Below are 15,979 nucleotides of genomic sequence, written 5' to 3'. Positions count from 1 at the left end.
GATTGGATAGAGTCCACAGAAGTGCAGTGCCTTTGTAGAGGGGATAAATTATTCCCAGAATAAAAGCTGCTCTGAACCAGCCATAACAAAGTTTGAAAGCTTGAAAGGATCAAATGGATCTACAAGTTACTGAAAAATGTGCCAGGAAAAAAAAAAAGCATTATTTACAGGAATACATAAAAATCCAGCACTCGACAATGTAAAATTCACCATGTTCTCTATCCAATACTATATTAGTCTGTTTCTTCTGCTTATAACGAAAGACTTGGAACTGGGTACTCTGTAAGAAAACAAAATTTATTGCTTACAATTTCATAGGCTGGGAAGTCCAAAGTCCAGGGAACACATCTGGTGAGGGTCTTCTTTGGTGATGGCTTTACAGCAACACAGGGGTCTCACATGGCAGAAAGTGGCAGAGCAGAGATAAAGACTCTCATGTGTTCTCCTTTTAAAGCCCTCAGAACCATGTCTATGACCACCATTATTAACACATTCATTAGGGCGTGATCTTCAGAATCTAATCACCTCTTCAAGGCCCCACCTTTTAATTACCATAATAGGATTTCCCACCCTCTTACCACTGTCACAATGAGGGTCAAATTTGGGGGGACACTCAATCCCTGGCACCTGAATATCAGCTTAAGAATATATGTGCGATATTTGTACGCTGATAACTATAAAATATTGCTGAGAAATTAAAGATCTAAATAAGTAAAGATCTAAATAAAGCTATACCATATTAATGGATCATAATACTCAACAAACTTAAAATGTTAATTTTCCCTAAATTGTTCTATAGATTCAGTACAATTCCAATAAATATCCAGGGAGATTTTTTTTTTTTTTTTGGCAGAAATTGACCTGCTGATTCTATAAGTTACATGGTAATTCAAAAGAGCTAGTTTAAGAGCTAGTATAGTCAAAATAATTTTGAAAAAGAAGAACAAAGGTGGAATTACCTGATTTCAAAACTTATAAAGTAAGACTGTGTGCTGTTGGTATAGGGATATAATACATATAGGTCAAAAGAACAGAGTAGAAAATCCAGAAATAGTAATACAAGTACATATATACATATATACACATATATATAGACACACACACAAAAGGTTTTTGATGAATATGCCAAGATAATTCAATGAAGAAGGGATATTCTTTTCAACAAATGGTGCTGGAACAAGTGAATATCCCAATGCAATAAAAAGAAACTGACCCTTATGTCATGCCATATACAAAATTTAATTCAGAATAGACCCTAGATGTAAATGTAAGAGCAAAAACTATAAAACTTTTGAAAGAAAACACAGGAGAAAATATTTGTGACAAGAGCTTGTACAAAGAATATATTAAGAACTTTTACAATTCAGTAATAAGCCAATTGTTTAAAGGCAGGAGATCTGAACACACTTCACCAAAGAAGGAAAATATGAAAATTTTGACAATGAGATACCACTATGCAACCATTAGAATTTCTAAAATTAAGATTGAGCAAACAAACGTTTGGCAATTGGAACAAACTACTGATATATGCAACAGTATGGAAAAATCTCAAAAGCATTACAGAAAGTGAAAAAAGTCACAAAAGAGTATATACTGTGTGATTGTATTTATATGACATTCTAGAAAGGCAACCATTGTGACAAATTAGAGCAGTGGTTGCCAGATGCCAGGGCTGGAAGGGTACTGACTGCAGTGGGACACAGGGAACTTTGGGGGGTAATGAATAAATTTATATCATAACTGTGGTATTTAACACATTTCCAAAAGTAGAATTGTACACTTAACACTGATACATTTTATTGTATGTAAATTATATCTCAGTAAAGCCATAAAAAAGTAAATTTATAAAATGAAAATAAAATTTGAGGCTTCAGTAACTCTGTAAACATCAAGAGTGAACTCTTACGAAGTCCCTACCACGGGCAGCACAATATGCTTGGGACTTAGGGTCACAGAACTTAGTGCATCTCAGGCTCCACGCACAGGGTTTCTCAGTCTATCCTGCACATAGAACGAAACCCAATCGTGATAACAACAATGTGAAATGATCCCTTCAAATGCTGTATTTCACTATTTCAGGTGCTCAGAAGAACATGTGGTGGAAGTTTCCATGATACCAATGGAACATACTGCAGAACCGTGCTAACATGGACACCTCTGCACAGAAAGACAAACGCCCTGGCAAACATCCCAAACAAGTAAAGAAAGGTCGAGTGAACTTAACACATGCCTTTGTGGGGAGGAGAGAGCTCCTGACATATGTTTGTTATAGTACATAAGGGAAAACTGGGGAAGAATATAGTAAATCCTGGATGATATCCACAAAACAGACCATCTTTAAGGCACATCAGATAGGTTAGTTTAGGCCCCATGCTTCAAGTGTAATGACTGGGAAGAAACTTTGAGAAGAAAGGATGATAGGAGAAGGAAGGAGTCTCTTCAACAAACAAACGCAGACTTGTTATTTCTACGTATACAGCAAAACTCTCAGCCCTCACATTTATTTAATTTTATTATTTTTGTGTATTTATTTATTGCGGTGGTTGGCCGGTAGAGGGATCTAACCCTGGACCTTGGTGTTGTCAGCACCAGGCTCTAACCAACTGAGCTAACCAGCCAGCCCTTTAGTCCTCAAATTTAGATGTGTAAGAGACCTTGCTTTTTTTATTTCTGAAAACGCAACTTAAGTTCTGACTGTAAGCTCCTATTCTGCTGGGTTGTTGGAAAGAGTCACTCCAGCCATTATCTGCACAAATCCTGTCTCCTTGTGGTTGTCAAGTTTGGATCTTTCCCACTAGAAAGAGGTGATGGGGTGGTGGGAGGCTGGGTGGGTGAGGGAAGGCGTACTCAGGTCATTGGTCAGCCATCCACACTGGTGAGATCTCTGCTGTCGCAGTCCGCACGCTCCCCTGGGTTTGCTAGTATTCACTAATTCTGGGCCATACCCAACATAGTAGGTTCCCAGAGTCACTGATGCTGTCAAACCCAGGGACAGACCTCTCTTTCTTCCTCCCATCCTCTGATTTTGCATTCTCTATCTTTAATATTTATTTAAATCGAAGCATGATATATATTCAGGAAAAGTGCACATGTCATAACTGCATAGCTTAATGAATATTCACAATGAAAACACCACCTATGGAATCACTTCTCAGGCCAAGAGGTAGAATGTCCACAGCATCCCAGAAGCCCTTGTCTTGTCCCTTCCCAGAAATTATCTGCCTTCTCTGCTCTGCAAAAGTAAACGCTGTGGCTATTCTGACATATCATTAATAACATTAGTCTTTTTTTTAACTTTATGTAAATTTGAATCATGCGATATGAACTCTTTCTCTCAGGCTTTTTTTCACTTGTGTTATGTTTGAGAGATTTAAGTTCATGTTTCATGTATCAGTAATTGGTTTATTTTAATTGCTACTGTTTGAATATACCACAATTTATTTATTCATTCGACTACTGAAGGACATTTAGGTTGTTTCCAGTTTTGGGGCTATTATGAATAAAACTTCAGTAACTATTCTTGTACATATCTTTTGGTACATATATGTATGTATTTCTCGGGCCTATACCTTGGAGTAGAATTGCTGGGTCTTTGGTATATTTACGATAAGCTTATTTGATACTGCCAAGCAATTTTTCAAAGTGGTTGTGCCAACTTTACTTCCTTACAAGAGCAATATATGAGAATTCTAGTTGCTCTAAATCCTCACCAGCATTTTAAGTTTACAATATAGTTTTAATCTGCCTTGCCATTTGATCAGTGAGATTGAACACTTTTTCATATGTTGGCTGGCCTTTTGGATATTCTCTTTGAAGAAGTGATTGTTCAAATTTGTTGCCCATTTTTTCTACCTTTTTTTTTTTAACAGGTGTTCTTTAAATCATTCTAGAAATGAGTCATTTGTTGGCTATAGATAAAGTAAATATCTTCCCCAGTCTGTGTCTTCCCTTTCTGCTCTCTTAATGATGTGTTAATAAACAGAAGCTCTTAATTTTACTATAGCCTAATTTATCAGTCTTTTCTTCATGGTTAGGGTATGTCTGTCCTATTTAAGAAATCTTTGCCCATCCCAAGATAATTTCTTCTAGAAATTGTATTCTTTTACTTTTCACATCTAGATCTACAATTTACTTGGAAATGTTTTTGTGTGTGATATGAAGGAGATGTGCAAGTTTGTTCTTTTTTCTTTTTCTTTTTTCTTTCTTTCTTTCTTTTTTTTTTTTTTTTGGCAGCAAGCTGGTGCAGGGATCCAAACCTGGACCTTGAAGTTACAACACTGTGCTCTAACCAGCTGAGCTCACTAGCCAGCCCTTGTTTTTCATACGTATACCCACTTGACCCAGCACCGTTTATTGAAAGGCTGGTTCTTTCTCTTCTGCTCTGTATTGCCATCGCTACCTTTGTCATAGACCAAGTGTCCGTGGGTATGCAGGTTTACTTCTGGATTCTTTATTCTGTTCAGATGTCACACTCTCTTAATTACTGTAACTGTATAACAAGTCTTCATCTAGTAGTATAACTCCTTCAGCTTCATGCTTCTTTGTTAATGTTGGCCATTCTTGGTCCCACTGCATTTCCATATAAATTTTACAATCAGCTTATTAATGTCTTTTAAAAAAACCTCCTACTGTCATTTTGCTCTGGATTGCATTGATTCTAGAAATCAGTTTAGGGATAATTTACATCTTTACAATATTGATTTCTCCAATCCATGTATATCTTTTATTTAAGTTGTGTTAAATTGTTCTCAATGGTTTATAGTTTTCCATGTAGAGGTATTACATATCTTCATCATATCTATTCTAGGCATTTGATTTTTATGCTGCTATAGACGTTAATATTTTGATTTTATTTTCTAATCTTTGCTGTTATAGAGATAAAATGAATTGACTTTTGAATATTGGTCTTGATTCCAGTATCCTTGCTAAATTCAACTATTACCTCTCATAGGATATCTATAGATTCTTTTGAAATTTTTCCATATATAATCTTGTCATCTGTGAATAATGACAACCTTATTTCTTCCTTTCTGATTCATATATTTTTATTTATTTTTCTTGACATTTTTTTTTTACTGGTTAGAGACCTGCGGTCTAATGTTGAATAGGATGATAGCAGTTATGCTAGTTTCATTACCTTTCTCAGGGGAAAGCTTTTAATATTTCACTATTCAGTATCACGTTTGCTCTAGACTTTTGCTATAGGTATCTTTCATCAGATTAACAAAGTTTGCATCTATTCCCAGTTTGCTAGGGTTTTTTTTTTTTAAACATAAAAGGATACTAGATTTTATGAAATGCTTTTTATCTATTTACTAAAAAGACACCTCACCAAAAAAAAGATGTACAGATGCCAAATAGCCTATGAAGTGATTCTCAGCATCATTAGTCGTTAGGGAAATACAAATGAAAACCACAAGATTCCACCACACACCTAACGAGATGGCTGAGATGAAAGAGACTGCCCATTGCTGATGAGGATGTGAAGTAATGGGAACTCTGGTATACTAATCGTGGGGATGTGCGAAGTTACAACTTTGGAGAACAGTTTGGCAGCTTCTTAAAAAGTTAAACGTGATGTAGCCATTCCATTCCTAGATATTTACTAAGAGATGAAATAAAATGCTTATATCTGTCCAAAGACTTGTAGTTGAATGCTCACAGCAGCTTTGTAATACCCCAAAACTGGCAATAATTCAAATTTCCATCAACACGCAGTTGTGATATTTTTATACAATGGAATAACTCAGAAATTAAAAAGCAATAGAGTAATTGACACATCAACAACATAGATGAATCTCACAATAATTAGGCTGAGTGAAAGAAGCCAGACCAAAAAAGGAGTCCATACTATATGATGTCATTCTCCATCTGTTGAGACAATTATCTGGTTTTTCTTTTCTAGTTTGTTAATATGGTGAATTACATTGACTTTCAAATGTGTTTGCATCACTGGGATAAACCCCAATCGGTCATGATGTATTATCTTTTTTGTATATTGTTGGATTTGATTTGCTAAAATTTTTCTAAGAATTTTTATATATGTAGTTTGTGAGGGCTATTGAGCTGTAGTGGTTTTTTCCCCCATTGTAATGACTGTGTCTGGTTTTGATATCAGGATAATGCTCGCCTCATAAAATGAACTGGGAAATCATCCTCTTCAGTTTTCTGGGATAGTTTATATAGAATTGGTAGGTGGGATGTTCTGTAAATGTCATTTAGATCCAGTTAGGTAATAGTTTTGTTCGAGTCTCATACATCTTTACTGATCTTCCTACCTGTTTAAATTATTGATGGAGGGATTTTGAAATCTGTGACTATAATTGTGGAATTTCTTATTGCAGTTCTATTGGTTTTTGCTTCCTATTTTTTGAATCTCTTGGGTACATCAGCATTTAGGATAGTTCTGTACTCTTGAGGAATTGACCCCTTATAGTGACTCCATTATGAAATGACCCTCTTTCTTGCAGGTAATATTTTTTGCTCTGAAATCTGCTTTGTCTAATATTAATATCTAGCTTTCTTTTGATTAGAGTTACATAGTAAATATTTTTCCAGTCCTTTAACTTATTTCTTGAGCTTATATTTAAAATATGTTTCTTGTAGGCAGCATACAGTTGGGTATTTCTTTCTTATCCAATGTGATAATCTCTGTCTTTTAATTGGGTTATTTAGACTATTTTCACTTAATGTGATTATTGGTGTATAAGTTTATTTAGACTGTTTTCATTTAATGTGATTATTGGTGTATAAGTTTATTTAGACTATTTTCATTTAATGTGATTATATAAGTTTAAGTCTGTCATCTTGAGGTTTGCTTTCTGTTTGTTCCATCTGTTCTTTGTTAGCTGGAACCAGAGAAGCATTTAGTCTAGGGGTAATTTTGCCCTAGTTCTGAGGCAGAACTCTTCTCTGCGTACACTACTTTATGTTCCATGAATTATGAGATTTGCCACTCTGACTCATGGGAACAGGAGCTATTCTTGGCCCTGTGTAAGTCTCAGGTATTGCTCACTCTAATTCTTTCAATTGGCTGTTTCTCCAGCCTTGGGTAGTTTTCTCACGTATACGTCTTGAGGGGAACCTGCTTCAGAGCTCCCTGGCTCTGTCTCTGTAGATGTCCCTTCTCTGGTACTCTGCTCTGAACTCTAGCTGTCTTGGCCTTTCTGAACTCCCAGATCCACATCTGGGCTCTACCTAAATTCCTCCTTCCTGTGCTGTGGCCTGGAAACCTTCTCCAGACATCAACTGGGGGCAATCTTTTGCCAATATCATTTATTTCTCTTCTCTTAGGGATCCCTGTCATTTGTTGCCTGATGTCCAAGGTTTTGATTATTTCATATATTTTGCTCATTTAAAAATTTTTTTACCCTAACTATGAGGGCAAATCCAGTCCCATTTTGGCTGGAAGTAGGAGTTCAATTATCCAGAGTGTTTTTAAAAATCCTATTTTTCTTTTTTTTTTTTTGTCGTTTTTGTGACCAGTAAGGGGATTGCAGCCCTTGGCTTGGTGTCGCCTGCACCACACTCAGCCAGTGAGTGCACCGGCCATCCCTATATAGGATCCGAACCCACGGTGGGAGCGCTGCTGCACTCCCAGCGCCGCACTCCCCTGAGTGAGCCACGAGGTCGGCCCAAAAAATCCTATTTTTCTGGTTGTTCTCCTCAAGAGGGTTGCTCTGACACGTGTCAGTCCACTATAGCCAGAAGCCTTTGATCTCCTTTTTAATCAAGGAGAAACCTTTCCTTCTCCCAGGAGAAGTCCTATGGACTTAGGCATTTAGAAACAAAAGCTAAGAAGCCTTGCGTCTTCTTCTACTTTTTGATTTGCTGTGTAGCTCCCTTAAAGCAAAAAAATACATAGGCATCTACCTACTTAAATGGGGGGGGGAGAATAGATATACAGTATATTGATATCTCCAGATATTTTCTAACTAAACATATATTCAGCCTCTTTTACTTGCTTCATTCTCACCGTGGGCAAATTGGGCTAGACTGTCCCTCTCCCCGTTATTTCATTCATTCATTTACTGATTACTTACTACGGGTCAAGCTCAGGAAGAGGAAACATAGGTTAGAGCTTAAGAGCTCATTGGACAAATTGTGTTCAAACCCCAGCTGTTCCACTTAGTCACTGTGATTTGGATGAGTAACTTTGTCCCTCTAGGCCTCAGTTTCCTCACCGTAGAGCCTGCTCATAATAATATCCCTTGAGGGGCTCCTATTGGCATTGGGCTTCCTGCTCTGAAAAGTTTTGTTTTTTCAAAAATTCAAAGACTAAGAAATGGGCCTTCATGATAGTTTTCATGCACATCACCCCCTGCCACTGCCAACACATACCTTCTTTCTTTATCTTGGCTCTTTCTACTTCTGTGTCCTTTTTTTTTTTTTTTTTTTTTTTTTTTTTGCAGTGGTGGGGGTTAGGACTCTGATGTTAAGATAATTCTGGCTTACTGTTCTGAGCAGCCACAGAGTCAGGATGGACCCCCCCCCCCACCCAAAATCTGGCTGGGAAGTCAAGACTGGGATGCCCCGTGCCTGCTCATCAAGAGTGGATGAAAAGGTTTACCACTCACAGAAGAGGCTTTCTGGAGAGAGCAGGACTCGAGAGAGCAGGGAAACTCGGAGACTTGCTTGGGGGTTTTATTGGGGTTAGGAGGTGGGGCTGGAGTCAGGCCAGGGCTGTGCACGGCATGAACTTCCAGCTGGCACCATAGGAGGGAGCATCTGGGCTTTCTCAGTTTGCCCAGTCGTGGGTCAGAAGGGCAGGGGGTGGGGAGGCTTAAAAGCTATCAGCTATCTAACTCCAAAAAATGGGGTTGGGTTCTTTTACATTCACAGGTTTGTCATCAACCCGTTATGCAGATAGATGCTGCCTGCAGAGTTTTAGCAATGGTGGACAGTCTCCCAGATTTGTGTGGGGGAGGGGGGTAGTTTATACATCATTTACACATCACCACCCAGGCATGACATTTTAGCTTGATTTTCTGTAAATGATCCCTTTCTGCTTTTAAACTCATGTCTCTCAAAGCAGGAACCTAAACTTATCCTTGTCTTGCACAATGCCCTGAGGAGTGGGACCAAGCCCACTCCCGTCTGAGCAGGAGTGAGGACACTTGCTCTGTCCCCTGCCCTGCTCCTCTGCAGGCTGCTCCCAGAATAGTTTTTGTGTCCCCCTCCTACCTGGCAGGAATGTTTTCCTGTCATATCCTTCCTTTCCCCTGGGACAGTCATCTTCAGTGTGCTCTATGTGACTGAGTCTCACTAGTGTGAGAGCTGGAAGGGGGAAAAAACCCAATAAATGACCAAGAGGGAAAGAAAATAAAGTGAGAAATACTTTTTAAAAATCTGGTTTTGTGTTTATCTGTCAAAAGGCAAATTTCTCTTCTATTCCATTTAAAATAAAACTTTAATATACAAGTAGACTTCTGTGTCTTCTGCATTTGTTAATTCGTTGTTTTCTGCTAATTTTTACTTTATTCTGTTTTTGTTGTTTAGGTTTTACTGCTGCATATCCAACACAGTCCTCTATTCCTTTTAAATTCCAGGCTTCAATAGTTCCAGAATCAGAAAAAAAAGGATTTAATAGTCAAGCCAGGAGATTTTATCATAAACAGGTAATGATGTCTTAGAGATTCTTTTTGTTTAGTGTGGATTTTAGCCTCCCAGGACAAGCGTGTCCTGCCTGGCTGGCGCGTCTCTGTGTGAACAGTGGAGGGCAGTGTCCTCTAAGGAGCCAGAGCTCCCTCTCCAACCGGGTGCACTGATTGGATTGTAAGAACGCTCTTGAGAAACAATAAATTTGGGGAAAACAACCACGTCCGGACTTATGGTGCCAAAAATATTGAACAGAACCAAACATATTTTTAAGAAAAAATATATTTTAAAATTGTTATAAAAATAAAAATTATAAAATTATTATAAAAGCAAAAATTATAAAAATAAAAAATTATTAAAAAAAATTTTAACTTCAAAAAACCCCATGGGTAGCAAGTAAAAGGTAAACCTCCTCCCCCCAACTCCTTTTAACATGAGAGGATATTACATGACTTTCTTTAAACCACATGAGAGGAAAAAGAGTCTAATAAATTTAGAATTACCTTTGCCATGAGGCCCACTCCCTTTTTTTCTTAAACTTCCCTTAACAATGTGTTGTTCCTATTCCTGTATTCTCCGAGCCCCACCCTCTTCCACAAATGTCCCTGTATCTCTTTTCCTCTCTGAACTGGAAAGTTCTGTGTGACGGGTCTTTATTTAATTTGAGATTTCTGAGGTCTGACCTGCTCTCTTTCACCAGCAGGGGGCCAAAACAACCCACAGGCCTCCTGAGAATTCTAGATTTTTCATTCCTTTCTTCATCTAACCAACACCTTTAGAATAACATTCTTTTGGAGGACTCATCGTCTCAGTTACCTTTCGCTGCATTCTAAAAATGGTTTTCATTCGACCACCCTGCCTAGATGGCAGAGAGGGAGTAAGGAAGTCTCGGTCCTGAATGCAGGTGAGGCATGAAGTTGGGGGCCTTTGTGGGCCCCTCTAACCCCTTGGCCTGATTCCTCCTTCACAAGTGAGAACACCAACTAAACATTGTTTTAAATTCCTTCCACCTCTGATATTTTATGATTCTGGCAAAGCAAAATAGAGAATATGGTGTACACACACTCACACAGACATGCTCTCTCTCACACAAGCACATTTTTAAATAACTTATAAGTTTTCCCCAGAGACAATAAATATTTGCTTGTAAGCTCCCTTCTCTCTCTAGTTACTCTGTGTTTAACTGTGTCTCCTTCCCATTTTCTGTCTGGTTTGCCATTTGTCAATTTAATCATAATATACTGTCCATCTCTAGGATATTTGCAGCCCAGTCTCCAAAAAAAATAATAGCAGCCACCATTTACTTATCCCTACTGTGTGTCACATCACTTTTAGACTGTATCTCTAATCCTCAGAACAATGCTAAAAGGAAGGTTTTATTATCTTAATTTAACAGAAGAGGAAACCGAGGCTTAGGGATGTTGAATGACCCACCCGAAGTCACATAACACAGGGTTTGGCACATAAGAGACTCAAAATAAATATTTGCTGAATCAACGTTGAAAGAATTAGACCTCAACCCAGGTCTAGCTCACTCCAAAGCCTCTCGCTCTTTCCACACGTAGCACCACACCTGCCTTTGTGGCCTGCAAAGCCATAAATTTGGTCTATGAAAGTCAGCATATTTCTGAAAAGGTCTTAGCAAAACAGACCGAGCTCGAGATAGGGAAAGATGTCACCTGTGTGTAGGCTCTGTCCTATGTGATCTCCTTTTCAAGACTCAAATCCAGAAACTGAATGGGCTGATTTTTAAAGTTAGCATTTTAAAAAGCTATTGCTTTTCAGAACATTTTCTACTGAAGGAACCCAGGTGGCAGCCCACCAAAACTGCAGGCAGCATCAAATACAGAGAGAATTAGCTCAGAAATGTGATTTTAGCCTTTCAGATATGGTCCCATTAGTTTGACAATGGGAAAACTTTCATCTAACTATTTGTAAGCATTTTGTAAATAAGAATAGAATTTAAGGAAAGGGCATGGGATTCATAAATCAGGTTCCCTGTGTTCTACTCTGTCACTAGCTGTGTGCCTTTAGAGTAGTCACCTGACTTTGGGGGGCTTTAGTTTCCTCATCTAAAACATAAAACTTGGATTATATAATTTCCGAGGTCTCCTCAAGTTATAAAAACAGAAAAACAGATTTTTATTCGATGCTCATTGTTCTCATTTTTCCTGAGGGAAATGGGCTTTGAGAAGTTAAGGATCTTGTGCAACATCACCCAATAATTTAGTGAGGCAATGCAAATTAAAAACAGATTTTAAAACCCCAGTGCCTCACCACCCTTCTTAAAAATTATCCATACACACCCTTTTGCCTGATCTCATGACTTGGTTGTATCCTCACCTCAGTTCTGTGACCCACTTAGCACATCTTTAACACAGAGAATCGGTGCCCTTTGAAATGTGCACTCACCTTATCAGGCTAACTCTGCAGAGAAACTTCTGGGCCTCTCTGCCCAGCTCGCATTCCCCATAAGAATCTGACTGCTGGGTACAAGGCATCCTTCGCAGAACTCAGTGTCTGGATTGGCAATTTTGGCTGCTAGAAATGAAGTCTGTTTTCTTGAACGTTTTATAATTATTTACAAATGTGCTGGTAACTTTGCGTACATGAAGGGACATGCCTAATCTGTGTGACAGAGCATAGCCCAGTAGCCTGTGGGACATTTTCCTCCGCTGCCTCCCTCTTTCTGTCTCTGTTTCACCCTGGATCGTGGTCACTGTTTCCCAAACTGTAGAACCCCAAGGACACCACTTCATGTCTTTGCATCTCTATTTCCTCATCTTAAAAGTAAGGCTGTTGTAATAGGTAGGCCCTTGCCAGAAATTACTATTCCATTCTTTCCAAACCTGATCCTTCCAGGCTGGTACCATGAACGAATACTGGGCACCGTGTCCTCTACGGTGGGGATTCACAATATCCTCTATTGTGGGGATACACAATAATTTCATACATAGCCTGCCAGTAAATCTTACTCTCCCAAATGGTAAGCTGGCCAGTGTTTAATTTGTGATGAAATCTTACAAAGTTAATACTGTTCACTTATTAACTTAGTAAGACACTGGACCGGGGATGTTTTGTATGTGAAGGATATCTAAATGAAAGGAAGTTTAGTTTGCAGAGATCACCATGTTCAAGGGGAAAATCACCCCAAATGTGCCCTCAGCTGCATTTTTGAACTGCAGCAGGGCCTGTCCTACCTCCCTGCTCTGTGAAGCCTGACTTCAAATCAGTCCCCAGTTGCCCTTCCTAAGCGGCCTACAGGAAATGTTCGTGGCCATATCAGACACTCAGTTGGCACTGACAACATGCCAGGCACCCCTCAAAGACCTTTGCATTTATTAATTCATTTCATCCCCATAATAACCCTGTGAGCTAATAAGTCCCATCGTTATCCCCACTTTCAGATAATGACCTTGAGACAAAAAGAGGGTTGAGTGATTTGCCCAGCCAGGGTCAGGCAAAGCGAGGAGGAACCCAGGCAGCAGCTCTTGGTCTCCAGACCCTGTTCGCAGCGTCTCCCCTGGATGGAAGCAACTCCCACAGGCCTGTCCTATGCCCTGACTGCCTTCTACGTGGCACAGTGGTAACGTGTGTGCACATCTTATCTCCATCGCCCTCCTGGGGCTCCTCGGGCAGCAGTCATTGCTCATCTTCCCAGACCCCCAAGCCCCTCAAACGTGGATTGAATGCACGACCCCAGTTCAAGTGTACACATTTCCCCCTGAGTCAGAGAGCATGTCCATCTGTTGTGCTGTGTCTCCGACGTCCTATTCCTGGAAACTGCAAGCTGCCAGCAGGCTGTGCCCGTATCCTCGCCCCTTAGCACGGGCCCTGGCACACAATAGGTTTCAATTACTGTCTGTTGAATTGAACTTTCACCCACATCCCCCTCGGGGGATTTCAAGGGGCTGCTAATAAGCCGATACCAGATTTAACAAAGAGAAGGGCACTGAAAAAGAGGAGCACAGGTACTCTGGGAAACAGGCCTGCTTTTAACCAATGCTTTGAAAATGCAGGTTTGGCTTCTCTTGTCCGAGGCCAGCGATGGGTGAAGACCTGTCCCCACTTTTGTCTGCTCAGGCGGCCGCTGTCACAGATGCCGTTGCTTTCCCCACATCTCCTCTTCACCTGGGAGACGAAGAAACACTCCTTTAAGGAAACAGTCTCAATGGAGCTCACTCCGGTTTTCCTGGTTGCTCCCTGGGAGCTCCCAGGGACCTGTCATTTCTGGCACGCTGCCCCATTCTGGACAAAAAAGGGGTGTTTTCTTGCTGGAAGGACACTCGCTACCTCTCCCTTTGTGCCTGTGCTCAGAGGCTGGACACTGTGATGCCAGACACGGGTGCAGGCGGGGCGGCACCAAGGGCAGGAGGAAGCAGGAGGAGGAAGGGCGGGTCTGAGTCACAGTTCAACCAGAGGGCCTCTGTGGCACCAGAACCCCTTTCTGTGACAGCATCTCATGCTGGGACCCATCTGTGAAACAGGTGAAGGAGGACAGCTGCTTGAAGCCACAGCTGTCTCTGTTTCCAGGTCGCTCACGGAGGCCAGGGGCAGAGTTGGAAAACCCCAGATCTCCTACCACCTTTCCTGTCCCCGGTTCACAGGTGAGGGGACAGAGGCCCACTGAGGGGACGTGTCCTGGGGGAAGATGCCAGCTCTCCAGCCTTCTGGCCCATACTCTCTTCACCTCTTTGGCTACAATCAGACTGAGTAAGGGCTTTCTAGCCTTGGATAAAATCAACAGGGTGGATGGACTGTTGACCTGAGACCCCCAGATGAGGGGCATTTATAAGAGAGAATTGCTTCCTCCAGTTCCTGCGCAGTTTTGCCAGTAGATTAACCACCGAACAGGGCTGTTTCCACCTCAGGCATGTCCTCCTCCTGTTTATAGCAAACTCCTCGTTCCCATTCATCTTGTGCTCACCTGAGAAACACCAGCTAGTCACCCCCAAAATAGACCAAAGCAGATGGAACATCTCTGAAGAGTCAAAGGGCAGATCCTTCCAATGTGGTCTTTAGCCAGGGATCTAACTTAGACCACATTTCCTAAGCCAGGAAAGAGTTTGACAAACCATTGATTTGATAAACATGAACATATTAACTGGACAGGATTTATGCAGTCAGGACTAGAAAAGCCAGGGTGTGTGAATATGTAGCTGCTCCAGGCTGCAGAATATTAAGACCTGCCAGAACCCGTGGAGATGTCTGGGGTGAGGAGGTAAATGCTCACCCTCTCTCTTCCCCTCCTCCTCATCACCTCTCCAAACCTATCCCAAGGTCAAGTGAATGTGGATCATTGTCCCACTCGTGGCACATGCAGAGGCTGCTCATCCAGGACTTTAATCCTTCAAAAGAGTTCTCAAAGTGCGTTTCCACCAAATGTCACCAGATGTGTATGGGTGGGGGATGGGAACATATGGGCCAATGAGCCCTTGCTCAGTCCCATTCTGAAGGTCTCCCAAGGGACGGTCCTGGCCCCATTGAGGCCATTGTGGGCGATGTGAAGAGCAGTGATGAGGATGACAAGAAAGGCTGGCGTGCATTGGGACCGTCCTACCCCGTTTACGTGTACGCCGCCATATCCGGTGCTTCCTCCTCTGTGGATTCAACCAACCGCAGATCAGAAATGTTCGGGGACAAAATTCCACAGTTTCAAAAATCAAAACTCTAATTTGCCTCATGCTGGGTACTCCATTGAATCCACATGAATGAAGTGATGTGTAGGCGTTGAATTAGGCATTATTAAGTAATCCAGAGATGGATGATTTAAAGTGTACGGGAGGATGTGCATGGTTTATATGCAAATACTATGCCATTTTATGTAAGGGATTTGAGCATCCTTGGAGTTTGGTATCCGTGGGGGGTCCTGGAACCAATTCCCCATGGTGGATCCTGAGGTTGGCTCATTTAGTCCCCTCATGGTGAGGCAGTCCAGGGAGACAGCAGTGTGACTTTGGACACAGTGCTCCAATAAAGCCATCAATAGGCAGTCATAAACCTCTCATGAATACTCCTCCCTTCTCCCTCCCACACCAGTTTTGTTTTGTTTATTTGGTTTTTGCCTTCTGAGGTGGTCTTGGTCAAGAAACCAAGGGGCAGCTAAGTTCACACCAGTCACAATTTCAATTCTTGTTTTCTGGGATATGCCTTGAGAAGCCTAAACTCATCAGACTTACAAAATGTTAGTCACGTGAACTGTTATTTCACAGGTGAAAGGTCTGGATTTTTATTGCCCTCCCAGAGAGCCATCCACCCCCTGTAGAAGTTGCAGGAGAGTACTTGAATTCTCTGCAGCTGGACATTTCCCACACACACACGTACTTGGGCGTTGCATGAACGTGTGCTGGTAAACCAGCTCTCCCCTGCACAAAAGGAAGTT

General features: G+C 40.9%; 1 protein-coding gene across 1 annotated transcript in view; it reads left to right on the top strand.

Annotated features, from left to right (window-relative positions):
• The first annotated feature begins 2,147 nt into the window (after positions 1–2,147).
• The window catches only part of STPG1 (sperm tail PG-rich repeat containing 1), a 39,219-nt gene continuing 25,387 nt past the window's right edge, over positions 2,148–15,979 (top strand). Inside the window, exons 1-2 of the mRNA XM_063106974.1 lie at positions 2,148–2,208; positions 9,499–9,617. Of these exons, the coding sequence (XP_062963044.1) occupies positions 2,148–2,208; positions 9,499–9,617 (180 nt within the window). The remainder of the gene's footprint in view (positions 2,209–9,498; positions 9,618–15,979) is intronic.

The sequence above is a fragment of the Cynocephalus volans genome, chromosome 8, assembly GCF_027409185.1.
Source record: "Cynocephalus volans isolate mCynVol1 chromosome 8, mCynVol1.pri, whole genome shotgun sequence".
Lineage (NCBI taxonomy): Eukaryota > Metazoa > Chordata > Mammalia > Dermoptera > Cynocephalidae > Cynocephalus > Cynocephalus volans.
Note: the sequence above shows the minus strand (reverse complement) of the source record. Positions and strands in the feature narration are given on the sequence as shown.